Below are 18,270 nucleotides of genomic sequence, written 5' to 3'. Positions count from 1 at the left end.
AGTTGGCAAGCCCCCAACCTCCACATTCACATTTTGTGAAGAGGTGTCCAAGACCTTGTCACATACTCATAGTTTCACTATCTCACAACAGCAGCCAGAGAACAGATAACCATCTTCACTGTTTCAAGATATTATAATTCCAGGTGCTGGGCCCTAAAAATTTGCCCTTTGCCAGTCACTTATGTTACTGGATTTCTCAGTTTGTGGCCCATGTTGGCATCAGAAGGATTCTCCATCCATCTTTTCTCTTCTTACATATTTTTCTTACTGTGTCACAGCTCGCATCACTACAAGTTTGCATTCAGTCTCACAGTAGGCAGTGGTCATCATGTTTTGGCTCATTAGTAAACAAGTTATTCTGGAAGTTTTAATGCTAAGCTTATTTCCATAAAGTAATATCCCAATATGGTGAACTTTTATTGAATTCAGTTACACAATGGGTACAAACAACAACCACATACAATTTTTTCAACACTTATTGTATCATTTTATTTGGCACATAGTAGGATACAAAAGCTACAATTCCTATGAAATTGTTCATTTTCTTCCCATAATAAGAAAATATTTATATTTTATGGTTATTCTTGTTTCAGCAGGAGCAGATGTTGCATTCAGAATATTCATAACCCTATAAACAAAACACATGAAATATAGTTACAAGTAACTCTGAAAAATTAATAATTCCACTTTTGTTATTATTTAAGTACAAATAAAACAACTTTTCAAGTGCTAGATGCAGAGTCATGGAAGATTCTTGCAATGCTTCTGAAACAGAGCAATTTTTAGTTTCTTCTGCACACTTCAAAGAGATTATGTAAATTACAATATTTAAGAGCACATGTCAAGCAATTGAAAAAGTCAGGTTTAATTCCATGGGAATAATTGTGCCACAGGACGATAATGTAATCCAGGACAGAAAGAAGGTCAGCATCACATTGGTTGTACTATAAGTTGTATTTCAAGACAGATCTAGATTTCAGCTAACAGTACAGTTATCATCAACCATGCCACAGTTGTAGAAAATGCCAATTGTACAATTACATGCTGTTATGGGTAATGATGTAGACTCAGCATAGTTATAACAGCACATATTACCATTTGACTGTGGCATCTACAAGCATCAGTCATACTGAGGCTGCTGTTTACAGACCTGTACACCTAATGTCAGTTTAAGCCACGTTGGATCGCCAATGCCCTCCACTTCCCTTACCTCATCATCATCATCATCTTGGACAGTTTCCAGACTCTGGCCAGGTCTGAATGGAACATAAGCCTCTCCATTGTCTTCTGTCTTGCCACCATCTCTCCATCTTCACCTTGTTCCAGTCTTCTCCTTTTTTTCTGGACGTATTCCTCTACTCCTTTCACACATCTGTCTCTCAGTCTTCCTCTTGGTCTCTTTCCTCCCAGTTTCATCTCATGTATCCTCCTGGGTATCCTCTTCTCCTCCATTCTCTTAACATGTCCATACCATCTCAGCCTTGATTTCTCTACCTCCTCCTGTAACGGTTCCACCTTCATTAACTCTCTGATCCTCTCATTTCTTAACCTGTCTACCTTTGTCACTCCAATACTGTTTCTCAAGAATTTCATCTCACTAGCTTGTACTTTGCTTTTCTCTGTTCCTTTCATAACTGAGGTTTCTGATGCATATGTCAGGATTGTGACATAGTATGACCGGTATATAACCTTTTTACTGATTTGGGGTACATCCTTGCTCCATATCAGGCTTCTGACACTCTTCCAAAATGCTTCTGCTTTTCTCCCCCACTCATTTATTTCTCTGTTGTTTTTTCCATCTTCCTGTATCAGGCTTCCTAGGTACTTGAAACTCTCCACTCTCCTCAATCATTCCTCACCAACTGTTATTCCAGTTGTTCCTCGCTCCTTCTTTCTTGTTGTGATAATCATCTCACTCTTACTTATACTAAATTTCATAATTTCATCCCATGTTCTTGTACTGTTCATTCCCAATGTCCAACTGCTCTTGAACTTCCTCCTCCTTACTGCCCCATATCATCAGATCATTTGCAAACACTATAGCTTTCATCTTACTTTCATGAATTACTTGTGCTACTGCACTCATTATATCATCCATCACTACAATGAAGAGTAATGGTGAAAGTGCACTTCCCTGCCTCAAGCCATTCTTCTGTTCAGTCCAAGCTGATCTCCCTCCTCCCACTTTCACACTGCTCACACTTCCATGGTACATTTCCCTTATCCTCTAAATAATCTGTTTTGCTACTCCTCTGTCCTCCAGGGCTTTCCACACTTTGCTTCTACGTACACTGTCATACGCTTTTTCAATGTCCAGGAAGGACATTAGTAGATCTATTCCATATTCATAGTGCTGTTCCTGTAGTTGTCTTAAAGCAAAAATTAGATCCATCGTGGGCCTTCCTGTTCTGTAGCCATGTTGCTCTTCCCTCATTCTTCCTTCTAATTTTGCCCGAATTCGTGCTTCCAAAATTTTCTCAAAAATCTTTGCACAGTGACTCATCAATGTTATCCCCTGATAGTTCTTGCACTCTTTTCTATTTCCCTTCTTGAAGATCGGGACAATTATTCCCTTCTTCCAGTCTTCTGGGGTCATCTTCGGTCTCCACACAATTTTCATTACTCAGTATAGCTATAGTATCCCTACCTCTCCTGCTGCTCTCACCATCTCAACATTTAGCTAATCCAGACCTGGTGTGAGTTCCTCCTTATTCTCTACATCTAGTCCACTTCTGTTCACTATTCGAGCATAATCTGTCACACCGTTCTTCCTCTTACTTTTAATCATCCCATATAACACCTATTTTGAACCTTCACTATCCGCCTCCATCATTCTGGTCCACTGTTCCATCCACTTTCTTCTTTCCTCTGCTACCACTCTTTTTGTTTCTTTCTTTCTTGCCTGGTACTCTTCTCATCTCTACTGTTCTCTCCTGGAACCGTACCCTAAAGGCTCTATTCTTTTTTTGTACTATATCCTTTGTTTTATCATTCCACCAGGGTGTTTCTTTCCATCTCTTTTTGTTGCTTGTCCTCCCACATATTGCTTCCACCGCACTTACTAATGTTCCCTTGAATCTACCCCATTCCTCTTCTACTGTTTTTGGTTCATCCTTTGGGATGCTTTCCTTTACTACTTGTAGGTAATATAGCCTGCTTTCTTCCTCCTTCAACTTATATGCCCTTATACATCTTTCCTGGTTTTCTGTCCCTTTATTATCCTTAGTCCCTCTCAGGTTCATTACCAGCAAATGGTGGTCGCTATCCAAGGACTCTGATAGTGAAACCTTAATGTCAATGATGTTCCTATTCATCTCACTATCACACAGGACGCAGTCAACTATCGACTTCCTCTTTAAGTCTTGACTGTACCAGGTAATCTTGTGGCTCTCTCTTTTCCTGAACCAAGAGTTCCCAACCAAGCAAGCCATTCCTTTAACAGAACTCCAATAGTCTTTCACCTTCCTCATTTCAGCAGCACCAATCCCCTGGTCCAAGCACACTTTTGCAGCCTTGTCTTCTCTTAGCCAGTTGTGGATTATGATTTCTGCTTTCAAAAATAGAATGGGCCTCAGAAAGGACAGATTTAATTAACGACTAACTGGCTATAAACAAGGACTAAGATTTGGAACATTAAATACACAAACATTGACTGGAAATGTGGAGGAATGGTGGACATGATGGAAAGAAGGAAGTTAGACCTATTTGGGTTAGCTGAAATGAGATAGAAAGGAGAAAGAAGGAGAGAACTGAGAAAAGACTACCAACTGTACTGGAGTGGAAATGAGGAGGGAAGGAGAAATGGAGTCGGAATAGTAGTAAGAGATGGATTAAAAGAGGAAATGAAGAGAATAAGTGAGAGGATGATGAAGACCAAAATATCACTCAAGGGGACAACCACAGAGGTCATACAAGTGTATGCACCACAGGTGGGTTGCACTTCTGAGGAGAAGAAAGAGTTTGAAAAGGAAATGCAGAAGCAGATGGGAAGGAAGAATATGATAGTAATGGGGGATTTAAACGCACACTTCCATTACCTATATATGAAAAATTGAGTTAACACTTTGGAAATAAGTGACATAGCTCCTATATTGCACACATTATACTGAAAGAAGATGAGTAATGTAGGTCAGCTGCTTTTCAGCTTTGTAAATGTATTCCAACTTTTTTCTTACATCTGACCTCTGTATAAAAATATGTTATGATGCTTCTACTACCATGAAAAGACACAAATGGCATCTCGTTGCACTCATATTTGTGGAAAACAAATACAGAAAACACTGTGTGTAACTTTCTTTGTGTTGTTCACATTCCCCTTTATTGCCACATGCCATGCCTCAAGATATCAAACACTGTACAAATGGCATCAATTGTTGTCAGCTACCCAATTTTTATTTCTTTTAGATGGCCTTACAACTGAAAAATAGAAAAAAGGCTTGTTAACAATCAATTGCACAGAAGTTGGAAAAAAAAGTCTTTCATTTCACTTATGAAACTATTTGCTGTTTGTGGATCAGGAGAACACTAGGAATGTATTCCTTTGACAACAAAATTCAAAATGACTGCATCAAATGTCAGTGTCAGAACAAAATTAGGGAAGATGGAGGAGATGAAATTTCCCTGAATTTTGGATTATAGTAAAAACAAGGCTGGTATGGACCACAGCTACCTACCAGCTAAAGGGCTACTACCATTTTGAGGCGAAGCAAATAAAATGGTGGCAGAAATACTTTTTTCATCAGGGTGGATTGTAAATTTGTATGTTTTATATAACAAGTTGAGGCCTACAAGTAAGCATCTTGTTGAATTTGTCGCTGAACTGGCACTGTCTTTGATGAACACAGGAGCCGTGGCTGAATCAACTTGGGACTCACAATAGCTCACTTGCGTACAAACTTAGTGAAAAACATTACCCTAAATTGATTTTGCCTACAGAAATGTCAATATGTATTCTGAGAAGAAGTATGGCTCATCCAGAACAAAGCAAGGCAAAATCTGAGAAAATAGCAAGAAAAGATACCAGGCACTATGGGAAGAATGTAATGCAGAACTCTTTTTTTTCCCCCAAAATGCTCCAAAATTTTTCAAATGAAACTAGGTGATTTTCAATAAAAAAACTACACAATCAAAAAGTTTTACTTTTAGGACCAACAAATTCTATCTCCATTTAGAAAACGAAAGCCAAAAACCGTTTTGTTGCTGCAGAAACAACCTTTTCATTCCCATGTAATAAAATGGACACAGATGTAAGTCTATGTTTCTTTGCAGCAGGTCATAGAGAAAAGACCCCTCTTTCAAATGAAATACAGCTGACTAATATTCTGTGCATTAGAACCTGTCACACAAAATTCCCAAAAACTAAAACTGTCTGTCAACTGAGCTACACACTGGCTGCTCAGTCCTGAAAGTGTTAAAGATGATTTTTTTTTTACATACATAAGAATAATATGAGTTCAAAATAATTATAGTAAAGTACAATTTTGTCAGGAGACATTAAAATAAGCATCGTGACAAATATTTCTATATATTGAGTTCAGATCATTATTTCTATTGGAATCACAGTGGAAAAAAAGTGTGGAATATACCAATTCCGGAGTCACTGTAAGGCGTCTTTGTCACGGTGAAAAATGCCAGTACTACTGATTCCTGAGAAGCGACAGTAAGTGAAAATAAATATAGTAGTGAACACGCTGAAGACAGAAAAATATGCTGACTCAACATTTCAAGATCCTAGATGTCCACAAAAACACATAGGCCTACAGCTGAGGAGAAAAATTGAAATGCTAGGAATGAAATACTCTATGGATGGAAGAAATAACATTATTAATTGTAATAGTAGTAGTAGTAATAGTAGTAGTAGTAGTAGTAGTAGAAGAAGAAGAAGTAGAAAGATGTAATCACTCATAGGAAAGATGTTTATGCCTCATATGAAAAACAGCTGGGGTAAGCTAAAAAATTTATCAATTAAAGTTAAAGACATATGCAGAAAAACAAGTAGGTAGGGGCATGACATACCTTTAAAAAGCTACCATTACTAAAGGCATGTGTTCAGGTTCATCTGGATCAAAAACACTTTTATATTTAATTCAGAATGGCCTTTCATCATTTTCTTTGATTTAAAATACCATTAATCACACTGAAAAATAGAATATGAATTATCCTGAATCACTGGTCATTACCTTGTGACACCTCAAATTTCTCACTCATCACTAAGTCCAAAGTTGAATTTATTTCGCATAAATAAATTCAATAAAAGAAAAAGTTGTACTTGTCCCTGTCTATTAATATCACTCAAAGAAAGAAAGCCACTCATTCCTGTCACATTAAATACTGAACATTATTAGACATGTTTGCACTTATTCTTACTTTAATTTGATTTTAACATATTATTGCAAATAAAACCTTGTAGGTATTGTCTTGTGAATAAAAATTTCTCACTGCTGACAAAAATATGAAATATCTATCGCAAAAGTAAATATGCGATAGTCTATATCTGCAGCTTTCAGTGCTGCATGGGGTAACATACGTCTACTACATAAAACCCATTTAGTTTTTACTGGAACTAGATATGACTACTTTCAACTTTAAAAATAATTTTAGTATGTGAGGATGGAAGACTGCAAGATGTGAAATCACCTTTTTTTAACCAAACAGTTTCCTCAAAACAGCTTGAGAAAGAATTAGTTTCTCTGTGGACATCATGAACATATGCTCTATGAAACATGGCAGCTGTACAGCAGCATTGTGAAAAATCCAGTCTGCATTAAGCAAACATCAGCACAGCAGAAAATACTGCACCACCTAACAGACAAATGCATCAGTGTAGGCTGCTCAATGAGATGCTATGTGTCATGAGAAATAGGTGTGAATTTATTCACTTTGGATGTCATGGCATGTGTTTTGCTGCAATAGGCAAGGTGAATCCTTGCTCTGAACCACTTGCAGGCTTGTTCAGCTTTTATCTGAGCTGTGCCTGCTAAGGTTGAGCTTGTCATCAGTAAACATTATAGTTTTTGAATCACTCTTTAAAAGTAATTGAAAGATCATCCTGTAGGTTAAAAACAGGAGAGAGCTCAGTGCCAATCTTGTGGGACATCATTTGCTAGGTTCCCCCATTTTAAGGTTAGTTCCACTGCTATGACATGACACAGTCAGTGAGACCCTCTGTTTTCCATTATGGAGATAATACTGAATCCATGACAGAGGGATGTCATTAATGCCATAATCCTTTAGATTGACAAGTAGAATTTTGTGATCAGCACAATCAGAGGATTTGGCAAGGTTACAAAATTTACCAACATCATAATTTTTCTCATTTTGTTCCACAAGGACTTCACTTTTGAGGTCTTGTATTCCTTTCTCTGTGGTGAATCATTTCAGAAAGCCTAAATGAGAAGCACTTAACAAGTACTACTTATTTAAATGCCCAGTAATCTATCATATGTCACTTTATAAAAAAAGAAGTTGGAAAAGATTGGCAGGAGTGAACTGGATCTTTAACTAGAGTTTTATAGATGTGTGTTACTATGGTATACTTATGTCTGTCAAGAAATATACCCATGTTATTACAAAGATAACTTAATAGTAACAAATCAAATCAATGCAAGATCTGAGGATTCAGCCAGAAGTGCAATCAATCGACCAAAATTACTACTTTCTAGTGGCTTAATGAATTTTGTAATCTGCTTATGGTTTGTACTTTTGAAACAAAAGTCTGTTGGTGGTGCATGCAAGTGATTGCACAAGTAATGCATGGAAGCTATAAATGTTTGTTTACTAGTAGGTGCAACGTTTGCTGCTACTGTGAGGAACTAATCATTCAACATATCACCAATCCTGCTTGAGCTATTTTCTGAGAGCTCAGTTTCATTTGGATTACCATTTTTGTTTGTTTTCCATTACAAAGCATTTTCATTTCATTCTTAAAGTGTTTAATTTTTGGAGCATAACACAGTTCAGGATTTTACAATGATGGATGTAGCAGAGTTTCAAACATTGAAGGTATTTTGTCATCTTAATTAGGGAGTGATGTAGAAGAATGTTTAAGGAAGAGTTAAATTTTCCATCTACACTGTCTGCTTCATAAATTTCTCCCCAGTTGTCTTTCTGTAATTTCTCTCTAAACTCAATTATTAAGTCATTTTTTATGATTCTAAAATACAATAGTTTACTTCTATGATCTGCACCTAACTGCTCAGCATATTTTACTGTTGACATTTGAGCATCATGGCCAGACAAACCATTGCCTATTGGTTTTATAGCTAAGTCACAGCAGATTATCCGAATTTTGGACAGCACACTAATATTTAAGGATCTTCAAAGACTTAGTGCAGCTAGGGTAGCATCATCTCCTGACACTATTTCAGAACTCAAGAGGTGTAAAAAACCCTCTCATGAATTTTGATAATGTCACTGAATCTTTCTCACATTTAAAACGCAAAAAAAGTGAAAACTCTTTCTTTTCCATGATGGATTTCATTTACAAACTTGTAACATGTATAATGTTAAAGAATGACATGAATTTTTGTTGTTGCTCAACAATTTTTTCACTGTCATTTTGATAGATGTATAATTTCTGATGCAGCCATTTATGTAGGAAACTGAGTATGATTCCTTACAGTAAAGGCAGGGACAATTTGCAGAAAACTACTTCATAAGTCTTTAAAAAATGTTATTGTTTTGATGATGTAACTGTTATGACTAGTTATACTACCTCTGCCATCTGTATGCAGATTCTGCTTGTAGTACATTAAATGGAGCATAATTTACAAGTGTGAACAGTAGCAGACATATGATCCAACCTTATGGAAATACATCAATGAACCCCTTCTCTGCCCCTCAGATTTATCACTGCAAAGATAACACTTTCTATGAATTTTTCTTCATTTCTGTAGATTACGATCAGATTAATTAACACATTTTTATTTTATGCATTTTCCATTACTATAAATTTTACATCTTGTCATATGTATCAAAGTATTATGCTATTAATCATAAAATTTCAGTATTATTAATAATTCATGGTTTCAGTTCTCTGTTTTCTGTGAGTATTATTATTTTCTACCTCTTTGTTCTATGTCTCTGCAGTTCCACTGTCTACAGCATTTCCAAATAATGCAAAGCTGTGAGTTTGTGACAATTTAAAATGCATATCGATATCTTTGTGTTCATGACCAACTGCCTTACTATAATGTGGGCATCATTGAAAAGGATGTATTTTTCTGAGTCCTCCTCCTTTCCTCATCACCCTCTCAGTCCTTTGTATCACAAATGCCACAGCATTATAAGGGTGTTGTAATCTATCCATGTAAATTTCTTTTCTACTCTGAAAAAGAACAAAAACCTTCAATGCATTGCTGCTATAACTGCAGGTTCATATGTCTATGTATCCCTGGGTTCTCAAGCTCAGAAGTGAACTATGATTTTTTTCTCTCACAAATGCTTGCATACCAATCAAATTTTTCCATCTAGTCACAAGGATGTAGATGAAGATGAAATGGGAGATACGATACTGCGGGAAGAGTTTGACAGAGCACTGAAAGACCTGAGTCAAAACAAAGCCCCGGGAGTAGACAACATTCCATTGGAACTACTGAAGGCCTTAGGAGAGCCAGTCCTGACAAAACTCTACCATCTGGTGAGCAAGATGCATGAGACAGGTGAAATTCCCTCAGACTTCAAGAAGAATATTTACAATTTGTACAGAAACCAGATGGCAGTTATAAGAGTCAAGGGGCATGAAAGGGAAGCAGCAGTTGGGAAGGGAGTGAGACAGGGTTGTAGCCTCTCCCTAATGTTATTCAATCTGTATATTGAGCAAGCAGTAAAGGAAACAAAAGAAAAATTTGGAGTAGGTATTAAAGTCCATGGAGAAAAAATATAAACATTGAGGTTTGCCGATGACATTGTAATTCTGTCAGAGACAGCAAAGGACTTGGAAAAGCAGTTGAACAGAATGGACAGTGTCTTGAAAGGAGGATATAAGATGAACATCAACAAAAGCAAAACGAGGATAATGGAATGTTGTTGAATTAAGTCGGGTGATGCTGAGGGAATTAGATTAGGAAATGAGACACTTAAAGTAGTAATGGAGTTTTGCTATTTGGGAAGCAAAATAACTGATGATGGTCAAAGTAGAGAGAATATAAAATGGAGACTGGCAATGGCAAGGAAAGCGTTTCTGAAGAAGAGAAATTTGTTAACATCGAATATAGTTTTAAGTGTCAGGAAGTCGTTTCTGAATGTATTTATATGGAGTGTAGCTATGTATGGAAGTGAAACATGGACGCTAAATGGTTTGGACAAGAAGAGAATAGAAGCGTTTAAAATGTGGTGCTACAGAAGAATGCTGAAGATTAGATGAGTAGATCACATAACTAATGAGGAGGTATTGAATAGAATTGGGGAGAAGAGGAGTTTGTGGTACAACTTGACTAGAAGAAGGGACTGGTTGGTAGGACATGTTATGAAGTATCAAGGGATCACAAATTTAGCATTGGAGGGCAGCTTGGAGGGTAAAAATCGTAGAGGGAGACCAAGAGATGAATACACTAAGCAGATTCAGAAGGATGTAGGTTGCAGTAAGTACCAGCTTGCACAGGATAGAGTAGCATGGAGAGCTGCATCAAACCAGTCTCAGGACTGAAGTCAACAACAACAACAACAGTCACAATTAAGTTTATACTTTTCTGATTAACATTAACTGAAGTAGCAATAAACTCCAGCAATTCAAAACTGTTAACTAGACTAGGACTTGTGGCCAGAGCCTTTCCTTTTAGACACGTCACTCTTATCAAGAGAGCCACTCAGGAAAAACCATATGTGTTCAAGAGAGTGTCTTTGGATCAGGCTGGAGTCCATCAGAAATTTTGCGCACAGTGGCTGTGATGTAATTCAGACTGGAAGAAGTCAGCAATCAATCACAATTCAATGTGCACCTGATTGCAGATCTAGATTTCAGCTATCAGGTGCTGTTATCAGTGCATATGATGTGAGTCATATAAACTCCAGAGGCTACTAAATGCATGTATTATTAGATGTTCACTTACAAGCCTGCTAAGTCTACATGATTCACTTCATATGCACTGACAAGAGCTATACTGCAGCTGAATTCATCTACAATCAAGTACACACCGAATTGCGATTGATTGTTGACTTCTTTCCTGTTTGGGTGTCTTCGGAGAAAGGCTAGGACAAAGGCATTGGCTGGTTGATGCTTTGGGTTTGGAGTATGAGACATACCTCAATAGAGCAGTTAGTAAGACCACAGCCCACATTTGTGCCCTGTTCCAGTACACACAGAGTGCTAATCAGTCAAAAAAGTTAATTCAGTGTTACATTCAGTAACAAAGCTTCAGATTAATTCTGAATATATATAACAGCTGCAACAGGAAATATGTGTGCATCACTAATCTCCAACTTTTAGTAGTGGTGTTGAAAATGGAATAATAATGCCTATAAACCAAACTGACATTGTAAACCAAGGTGTGGATGCGTGTTTATGCTCACTTACTTACAGACATTGACATTACGACATTTAAATACTTACTCTTTTTCAAATTTCTGAAGGACCATTGTTCCCTGGGTCTTTCCTTCCAGTTTCACATAATTCTGAAATGCTGACCAACTGCTTATATATCCCACAAGATCAGCAACAGTAGCATCAGTTTCAGTCGTGACAGATTCATCCCTAAGTAAAAAGAGGTCATCAACAAAACAGTTGGATATTATACACAACACATACAGTCTTAGATAAAAATTCACCTCATAACTGGTTGTTTTGTGAATGGAAAATGCATAAAATCACCTCCTTTGTAATTGTCAATGTATACTTTCTTACTCTCTGGAAGCACATATTTCCCCAGAACATCACTGTAAAACTGAAAATTATAAGAGTTTAATTCACATTGACCAAAATAAAATTTTATGTAATGCAATAGGGTATTGAGAATTGTTCTCATGCAGTTCAGTACATCATCATTCTCTAAATACTCACACTAATTAGTAATTAGTTGAATATTGTCAAGATAAAAATAAAACATAATGCAGTAGGATGTTGTGACTCATTCTCATATAGTTCATTGTAAGATGGTCACAGCCTCATCAAAATATTCACAGGAAAGAGGAAATTAGCTCAATGGGAGTAATTTCTTGTCGCAGTAAGTCATACCTTGCGAGATGTCATGTGATTAAATGAACTAGCAGGCAACTCCTTCGATAACCCTTAGATGGGGTTGCCTGTCCTCAGAAGCTAGAGCAACTCCAAGGCACCACTCAGTTAAATAAGTGTCAAAGTTTTTGACAGGTACATTTTTAACAAGATCAGCTTAACTGTGTGGTTAGCACAGATGGTATTGTCAAGCTGTGGTGTCTTAGAGGGGGCATTTGCCATTTTATTCATTCATTTGTCAATGTTGCACCCCTCTGTGATCATGCGACAGGATGGTGTGAAACAGGAGGGCCAAAAAAGCATAAGCAACCATTGCTGCTTCAGATCACATTCAAATTTCATCAAATGGTTATGAACAGAACCTACTGGTTCCATCCTGAATACCAGACCAGATGTTGCAATTGCGCTTTACTCCAAGAGGTCAGATCATGTTCAATGGAATATAACCCCATGCTGTCCTTAGAGCAGGGTTGGATTGTCCATGGAGGGGGGTGGGGGTGGGGGTGGGGGTGGGGGTGGGGGGAGGGGCACTCTCAACAAAGTTAAAAGTTATCAAGAATGTTGCCCCATTTCTCAATGCATTGCAAATTGTCGTTTTCAACTGCAAAATGTGTGGGAATCAACATCCCAGGGAAAGGGGTGGTTTTACTGACTTTTACACTACCTCCTAAGGGCTTTTGTGCCAGTTCTGAGAGGTGGTGTGTGTGAAATGTTTTCCTCACCACCCATACAAAAACTATTTGATTTCAAAGCTGGGTGTCGCAGTATTGAGCTACGTAGCAGAGGTGTCACAAGAATCAGTGAAATGTGGGCAAGAGCCAGTGTAACAACCTTTCCATCATGTGACATATCCACAGGGCATTGGCCAGAATACACCTCACATGACCTTCTGAGCTGTGTTTGAACTGTCATGAGCCTGAGGGTGACATCACGGGGCACTATGCTTTTCACATTTACAGGGGAAGGTTATTGGCACCTTTGAGCCAAATTTCAAACTTATGTATTCCAATGGGAGACAAATAGAGGGTTTCAAAAAACTGATACATTTTGCTGCGCAGTGTGCACCGAGGACAGAAACACTAAATAACAGAATTCTCACCTTGTCTACAACACTGCATAAGTCTTCTGACTTTCCTGGGAAATGTGGCCTTGGCAAAAAGTAGCCATATATAGCTAGAACTCCTCCAGGTACCAAGAGCCTCTCCACTTCAGCATAAAACTTTTTCATATCAAACCAGTGACATGACTGCCCTGCTGTTACAAGTTGAACACTACCAGATGGACTTAGTATTTTCTCTGCTGAGCCCACCCTTTAAAAAAGGATTGGAATTTAAAATATGACTCTTTCAACTTTTTAAATACTAAGACAAGCAATCTTTCAAAATTCTACAATGGTTACAGCAACATAAAACCGAAGTGAAAATTGAAACGCTGTGTACTATCAAAATAAACTTCAGGAGTAAATAACAATTATAATTATAATTTTATTTGTCTAACTCGAACATTGTGTTGGCATAAAGGACTGCCAACTTCATTTTTTGTTTAGTTTCCTGTCACAGTTGCAAATATATTCTTTAATGGTAACTAGTTTGGAATGAGAATGAGTCCATTTATTATTGAAACACTGCCTAGTCCAAAAAATACATCATTCGTGAAAGTATAAATATAAAACATTGAAATATACAGAATTTCTCTAGCATCCCATATGTAAAGGTCACAGAAGTTCATTACAATGACTATGACATACTTGTGTCTTTATCACACAATTGTAAAATAATTCCAGTGAAATATATAAAAGTTTTGTTCTATTCTTACAATATACATTCAAACTGTCTGTGCTTAGTACAACTGACTTTCATACACGAGGTCAACTTAGCAACTATTGCTGAATGTACTTGACACACACCATCAGTGTTCAATATGTGTTCATGTATCCTGTTTTCCTGTCTGTTGTGCCAGTGTCTGTGGCTGCTGCCAATACAATAGTGTAGTGGATACAATTTTAATTTTTAACCAAATATGTACTCCTGAAACCACTTATAGGAAGAAAGGAATAATTTTAAATGTTTTTAAAAGAACTGAAAATGTTAAAAATTTGTAATGTTTATATGCAGAGGTTATTGTGACATTAAGAGTTATGTAGTTAGTTAGCTAGTTTCATGTTGCATGGATCATTTGCAGAACTAGTTACAATGATGTCTATGAACCATGGACCTTGCCGTTGGTGGGGAGGCTTACGTGCCTCAGCGATACAGATGGCCGTACTGTAGGTGCAACCACAACAGAGGGGTATCTGTTGAGAGGCCAGACAAACATGTGATTCCTGAAGAGGAGCAGCAGCCTTTTCAGTAGTTGCAGGGGCAACACTCTGGATGATTGACTGATCTGACCTTGTAACACTAACCAAAACGGCCTTGCCGTGCTGGTACTGCGAATGGCTGAAAGCAAGGGGAAACTACAGCCGTAATTTTTCGCGAGGGCATGCAGCTTTACTGTATGGTTAAATGATGATGGCATTCTCTTGGGTAAAATATTCCGGAGGTAAAATAGTCCCCCATTCGGATCTCCGGGTGGGGACTACTCAAGAGGACGTCGTTATCAGGAGAACGAAAACTGGCATGCTACAGATCGGACCACGGAATGTCAGATCCCTTAATTGGGCAGGTAAGTTAGAAAATTTAAAAAGGGAAATGGATAGGTTAAAATTAGATATAGTGGGAATTAGTGAAGTTCGGTGGCAGGAGGAACAAGACTTTTGGTCAGGTGAATACAGGGTTATAAACACAAAATCAAATATGGGTAATGCAGGAGTAGGTTTAATAATGAATAGGAAAATAGGAGTGCGGGTAAGCTACTACAAACATCTTAGTGAACACATTATTGTGGCCAAGATAGAAACGAGGCCCACGCCTACTACAGTAGTACAAGTTTATATGCCAACTAGCTCTGCAGATGATGAAGAAATTGATAAAATGTATGATGAGATTAAAGAAATTATTCAGGTAGTAAAGTGAGACGAAAATTTAATACTCATGGGTGACTAGAATTCAGAGTAGAAAAAGGGAGAGAAGGAAACATAGTAGGTGAATATGGATTGGGGGTAAGAAATGAAAGAGGAAGCCGCCTAGTAGAATTCTGCACAGAGCATAACTTAATCATAGCTAACACGTGGTTCAGGAATCATAAAAGAAGGTTGTATACATGAAAGACTCCTGGAAATACTAGAAGGTATCAGATAGATTATATAATGGTAAGACAGTGATTTAGGAACCAGGTTTTAAATTGTAAGACATTTCCAGGGGCAGATATGGACTCTGACTACAATCTATTGGTTATGAACTGTAGATTAAAACTGAAGAAACTGCAAAAAGGTGGGAATTTAAGGAGATGGGACCTGGATAAACTGACTCAACCAGAGGTTGTACAAAGTTTCAGGGAGAGCACAAGGAAACAATTTACAGGAAAGGGGGAAAGAAATACAATAGAAGAAGAATGGGTAGCTCTGAGGGATGAAGTAGTGAAGGCAGCAGAGGATCAAGTAGGTAAAAAGACGAGGGCTAGTAGAAATCCTTGGGTAACAGAAGAAATACTGAATTTAATTGATGAAAAGAGGAAACATAAAAATGCAGTAAATGAAGCAGGCAAAAAGGAATACAAACGTCTCAAAAATCAGATCAACAGGAAGTGCAAAATGGCTAAGCAGGGATGGCTAGAGGACAAATGTAAGGATGAAGAGGCTTATCTCACTAGGGGTGAGATAGATACTGCCTACAGAAAAATTAATGAGATCTTTGGAGAAAAGAGAGCCACTTGTATGAATATCAGTTTAATAAGTCACAGCTGCAAAATACTAACACGAATTCTTTACAGATGAATGGAAAAACTGGTAGAAGCCGATCTCAGCGAAGATCAGTTTGGAATCCGTAGAAGTGTTGGAACATGTGAGGCAATACTGACCCTACGACTTATCTTAGAAAATAGATTAAGGAAAGGCAAACCTACGGTCTAGCATTTGTAGACTTAGAGAAAGCTTTAGACAATGTTGACTGGAATACTCTCTTTCAAATTCTGAAGGTGGCAGGGGTAAAATACAGCGAGCGAAAGGCTATTTACAATTTGTGCAGCAACCAGATGGCAGTTATAAGAGTCGAGGGGCATGAAAGGGAAGCAGCAGTTGGGAAGGGAGTGAGACAGGGTTGTAGCCTCTCCCCAATGTTATTCAATCTGTATATTGAGCAAGCAGTAAAGGAAACAAAAGAAAAATTCGGATTAGGTATTAAAATCCATGGAGAAGAAATAAAAACTTTGAGGTTCACTGATGACATTGTAATTCTGTCAGAGACAGCAAAGAACTTGGAAGAGCAGTTGAATGGAATGGACAGTGTCTTGAAAGGAGGATATAAGATGAACATCAACAAAAGCAAAACAAGGATAATGGAATGTAGTTGAATTAAGTCGGGTGATGCTGAGGGAATTAGATTAGGAAATGAGAAACTTAAAGTAGTAAAGGAGTTTTGCTATTTGGGGAGGAGCTAAATAACTGATGATGGTCGAAGTAGAGAGGATATAAAATGGAGACTGGCAATGGCAAGGAAAGCATTTCTGAAGAAGAGAAATTTGTTAACATCGTGTATAGTTTTAAGTGTCAGGAAGTCGTTTCTGAAAGTATTTGTATGGAGTGTAGCCATGTATGGAAGTGAAACATGGACGATAAATAGTTTGGACAAGAAGAGAATAGAAGCTTTTGAATTGTGGTGCTACAGAAGAATGCTGATGATTAGATGACTAGATCACATAACTAATGAGGAGGTATTGAATAGAGTTGGGGAGAAGAGGAGTTTGTGGCACAAATTGACAAGAAGAAGGGACCGGTTGGTAAGACATGTTCTGAGGCATCAAGGGATTACAAATTTAGCATTGGAGTGCAGCGTGGAGGGTAAAAATTGTAGAGGGAGACCAAGAGATGAATACACTAAGCAGATTCAGAAGGATGTAGGTTGCAGTAAGTACTGGGAGATGAAGAAGCTTGCACAGGATAGAGTAGCATGGAGAGCTGCATCAAACCAGTCTCAGGACTGAAGACCACAACAACAACAACAACGATGTGGAACTAGTCATCTAACATTCACATAACAAATTAATTTGTACATGTGGCTACATGATGAACATTTAGATGTCTTTTTTTCATTTTTTTAAAATCATTATTATTAAATATGTAGATGTGAGTTAATAATTCCTATCCACCATGCACTGAAATGTTAATTTGAAATAAATGGAGACACACCACTAGAGGGGCATGACAACAGCAAGGGCAGGTTATTAATCACTATAAGAAACAAAAACGTGCCCAGCAAAGATCCCTGTGGAATATTTACTTTAACATATACTACACTGGATTCTTCTTTGACAACACAGACAAACTGCTTACATTTCTGTAAATAAGATTTTAATAGATTAAGGCCATTATCTCTAAAGTCATAAAAGTTTTTTTTTTCTGGAAATGTAAGACCAAGACATTGCTTAAATCATAAAAAGTGCTGGGTGTGAGAAGGAAGTTTGACTCACCACTCCCTGGACTCCTTCCTTCTACATGATTCCTAAAATATATAATACCAACCACTCAGGACACCCCATTGGATGGATACTGCGCCACCCTTGTTGTCAAACATCTTCAGCGTATTACCTGTAACCTAGCTTTTTATAGAAAATGCCTTAAACATTTCCTCCAGCAATTCTCCACAGTTGCTTTCCCTTTACCACCCAACACCCTGCTCATCACTGTCACTGTCACTTCCCTCTATACCAACATCTCCAATGCCCATGAACTTGTCATCATAGAACAGTACCTTTCTCAGTGGCAGACTGACTTCAAACCCACAACTTCCTCCCTGCCACCATGACCAACTATATCCTCACTCGTTATTACTTTTACTTTGAAGGTATAACCTATAAACAAGTCTGTGGTAGAACTATGGGCACTCTCATGGTACCGACCTATGCCGGTCAATTCGTGGGCCATCCAGAGGGATCCTTCCTAGCAACCCAGAATCCTAAGCAAAACCCCTCACCTGGTTCCAATTCACTAATGGCATCTTCATGAT

At 37.8% G+C, this 18,270-nt stretch overlaps 1 protein-coding gene across 6 annotated transcripts in view; it reads right to left on the bottom strand.

Annotated features, from left to right (window-relative positions):
• Positions 1-463: 463 nt before the first annotated feature.
• LOC126190696 (putative methyltransferase DDB_G0268948) overlaps positions 464-18,270 on the bottom strand; it is a 125,323-nt gene continuing 107,516 nt past the window's right edge. For all 6 annotated transcript variants that reach the window (XM_049931158.1, XM_049931157.1, XM_049931154.1 and 3 more), the window contains exons 4-7: positions 13,269-13,479; positions 11,764-11,879; positions 11,549-11,689; positions 464-628 (exon numbers count right to left, since the gene is read on the bottom strand). In XM_049931158.1, coding sequence (XP_049787115.1) covers positions 538-628; positions 11,549-11,689; positions 11,764-11,879; positions 13,269-13,479 — 559 coding nt within the window. In that variant the 3' untranslated portion in view covers positions 464-537. The remainder of the gene's footprint in view (positions 629-11,548; positions 11,690-11,763; positions 11,880-13,268; positions 13,480-18,270) is intronic.

This window comes from Schistocerca cancellata, chromosome 6 (genome assembly GCF_023864275.1).
Source record: "Schistocerca cancellata isolate TAMUIC-IGC-003103 chromosome 6, iqSchCanc2.1, whole genome shotgun sequence".
Classification (NCBI taxonomy): Eukaryota; Metazoa; Arthropoda; class Insecta; order Orthoptera; family Acrididae; genus Schistocerca; species Schistocerca cancellata.
Note: the sequence above shows the minus strand (reverse complement) of the source record. Positions and strands in the feature narration are given on the sequence as shown.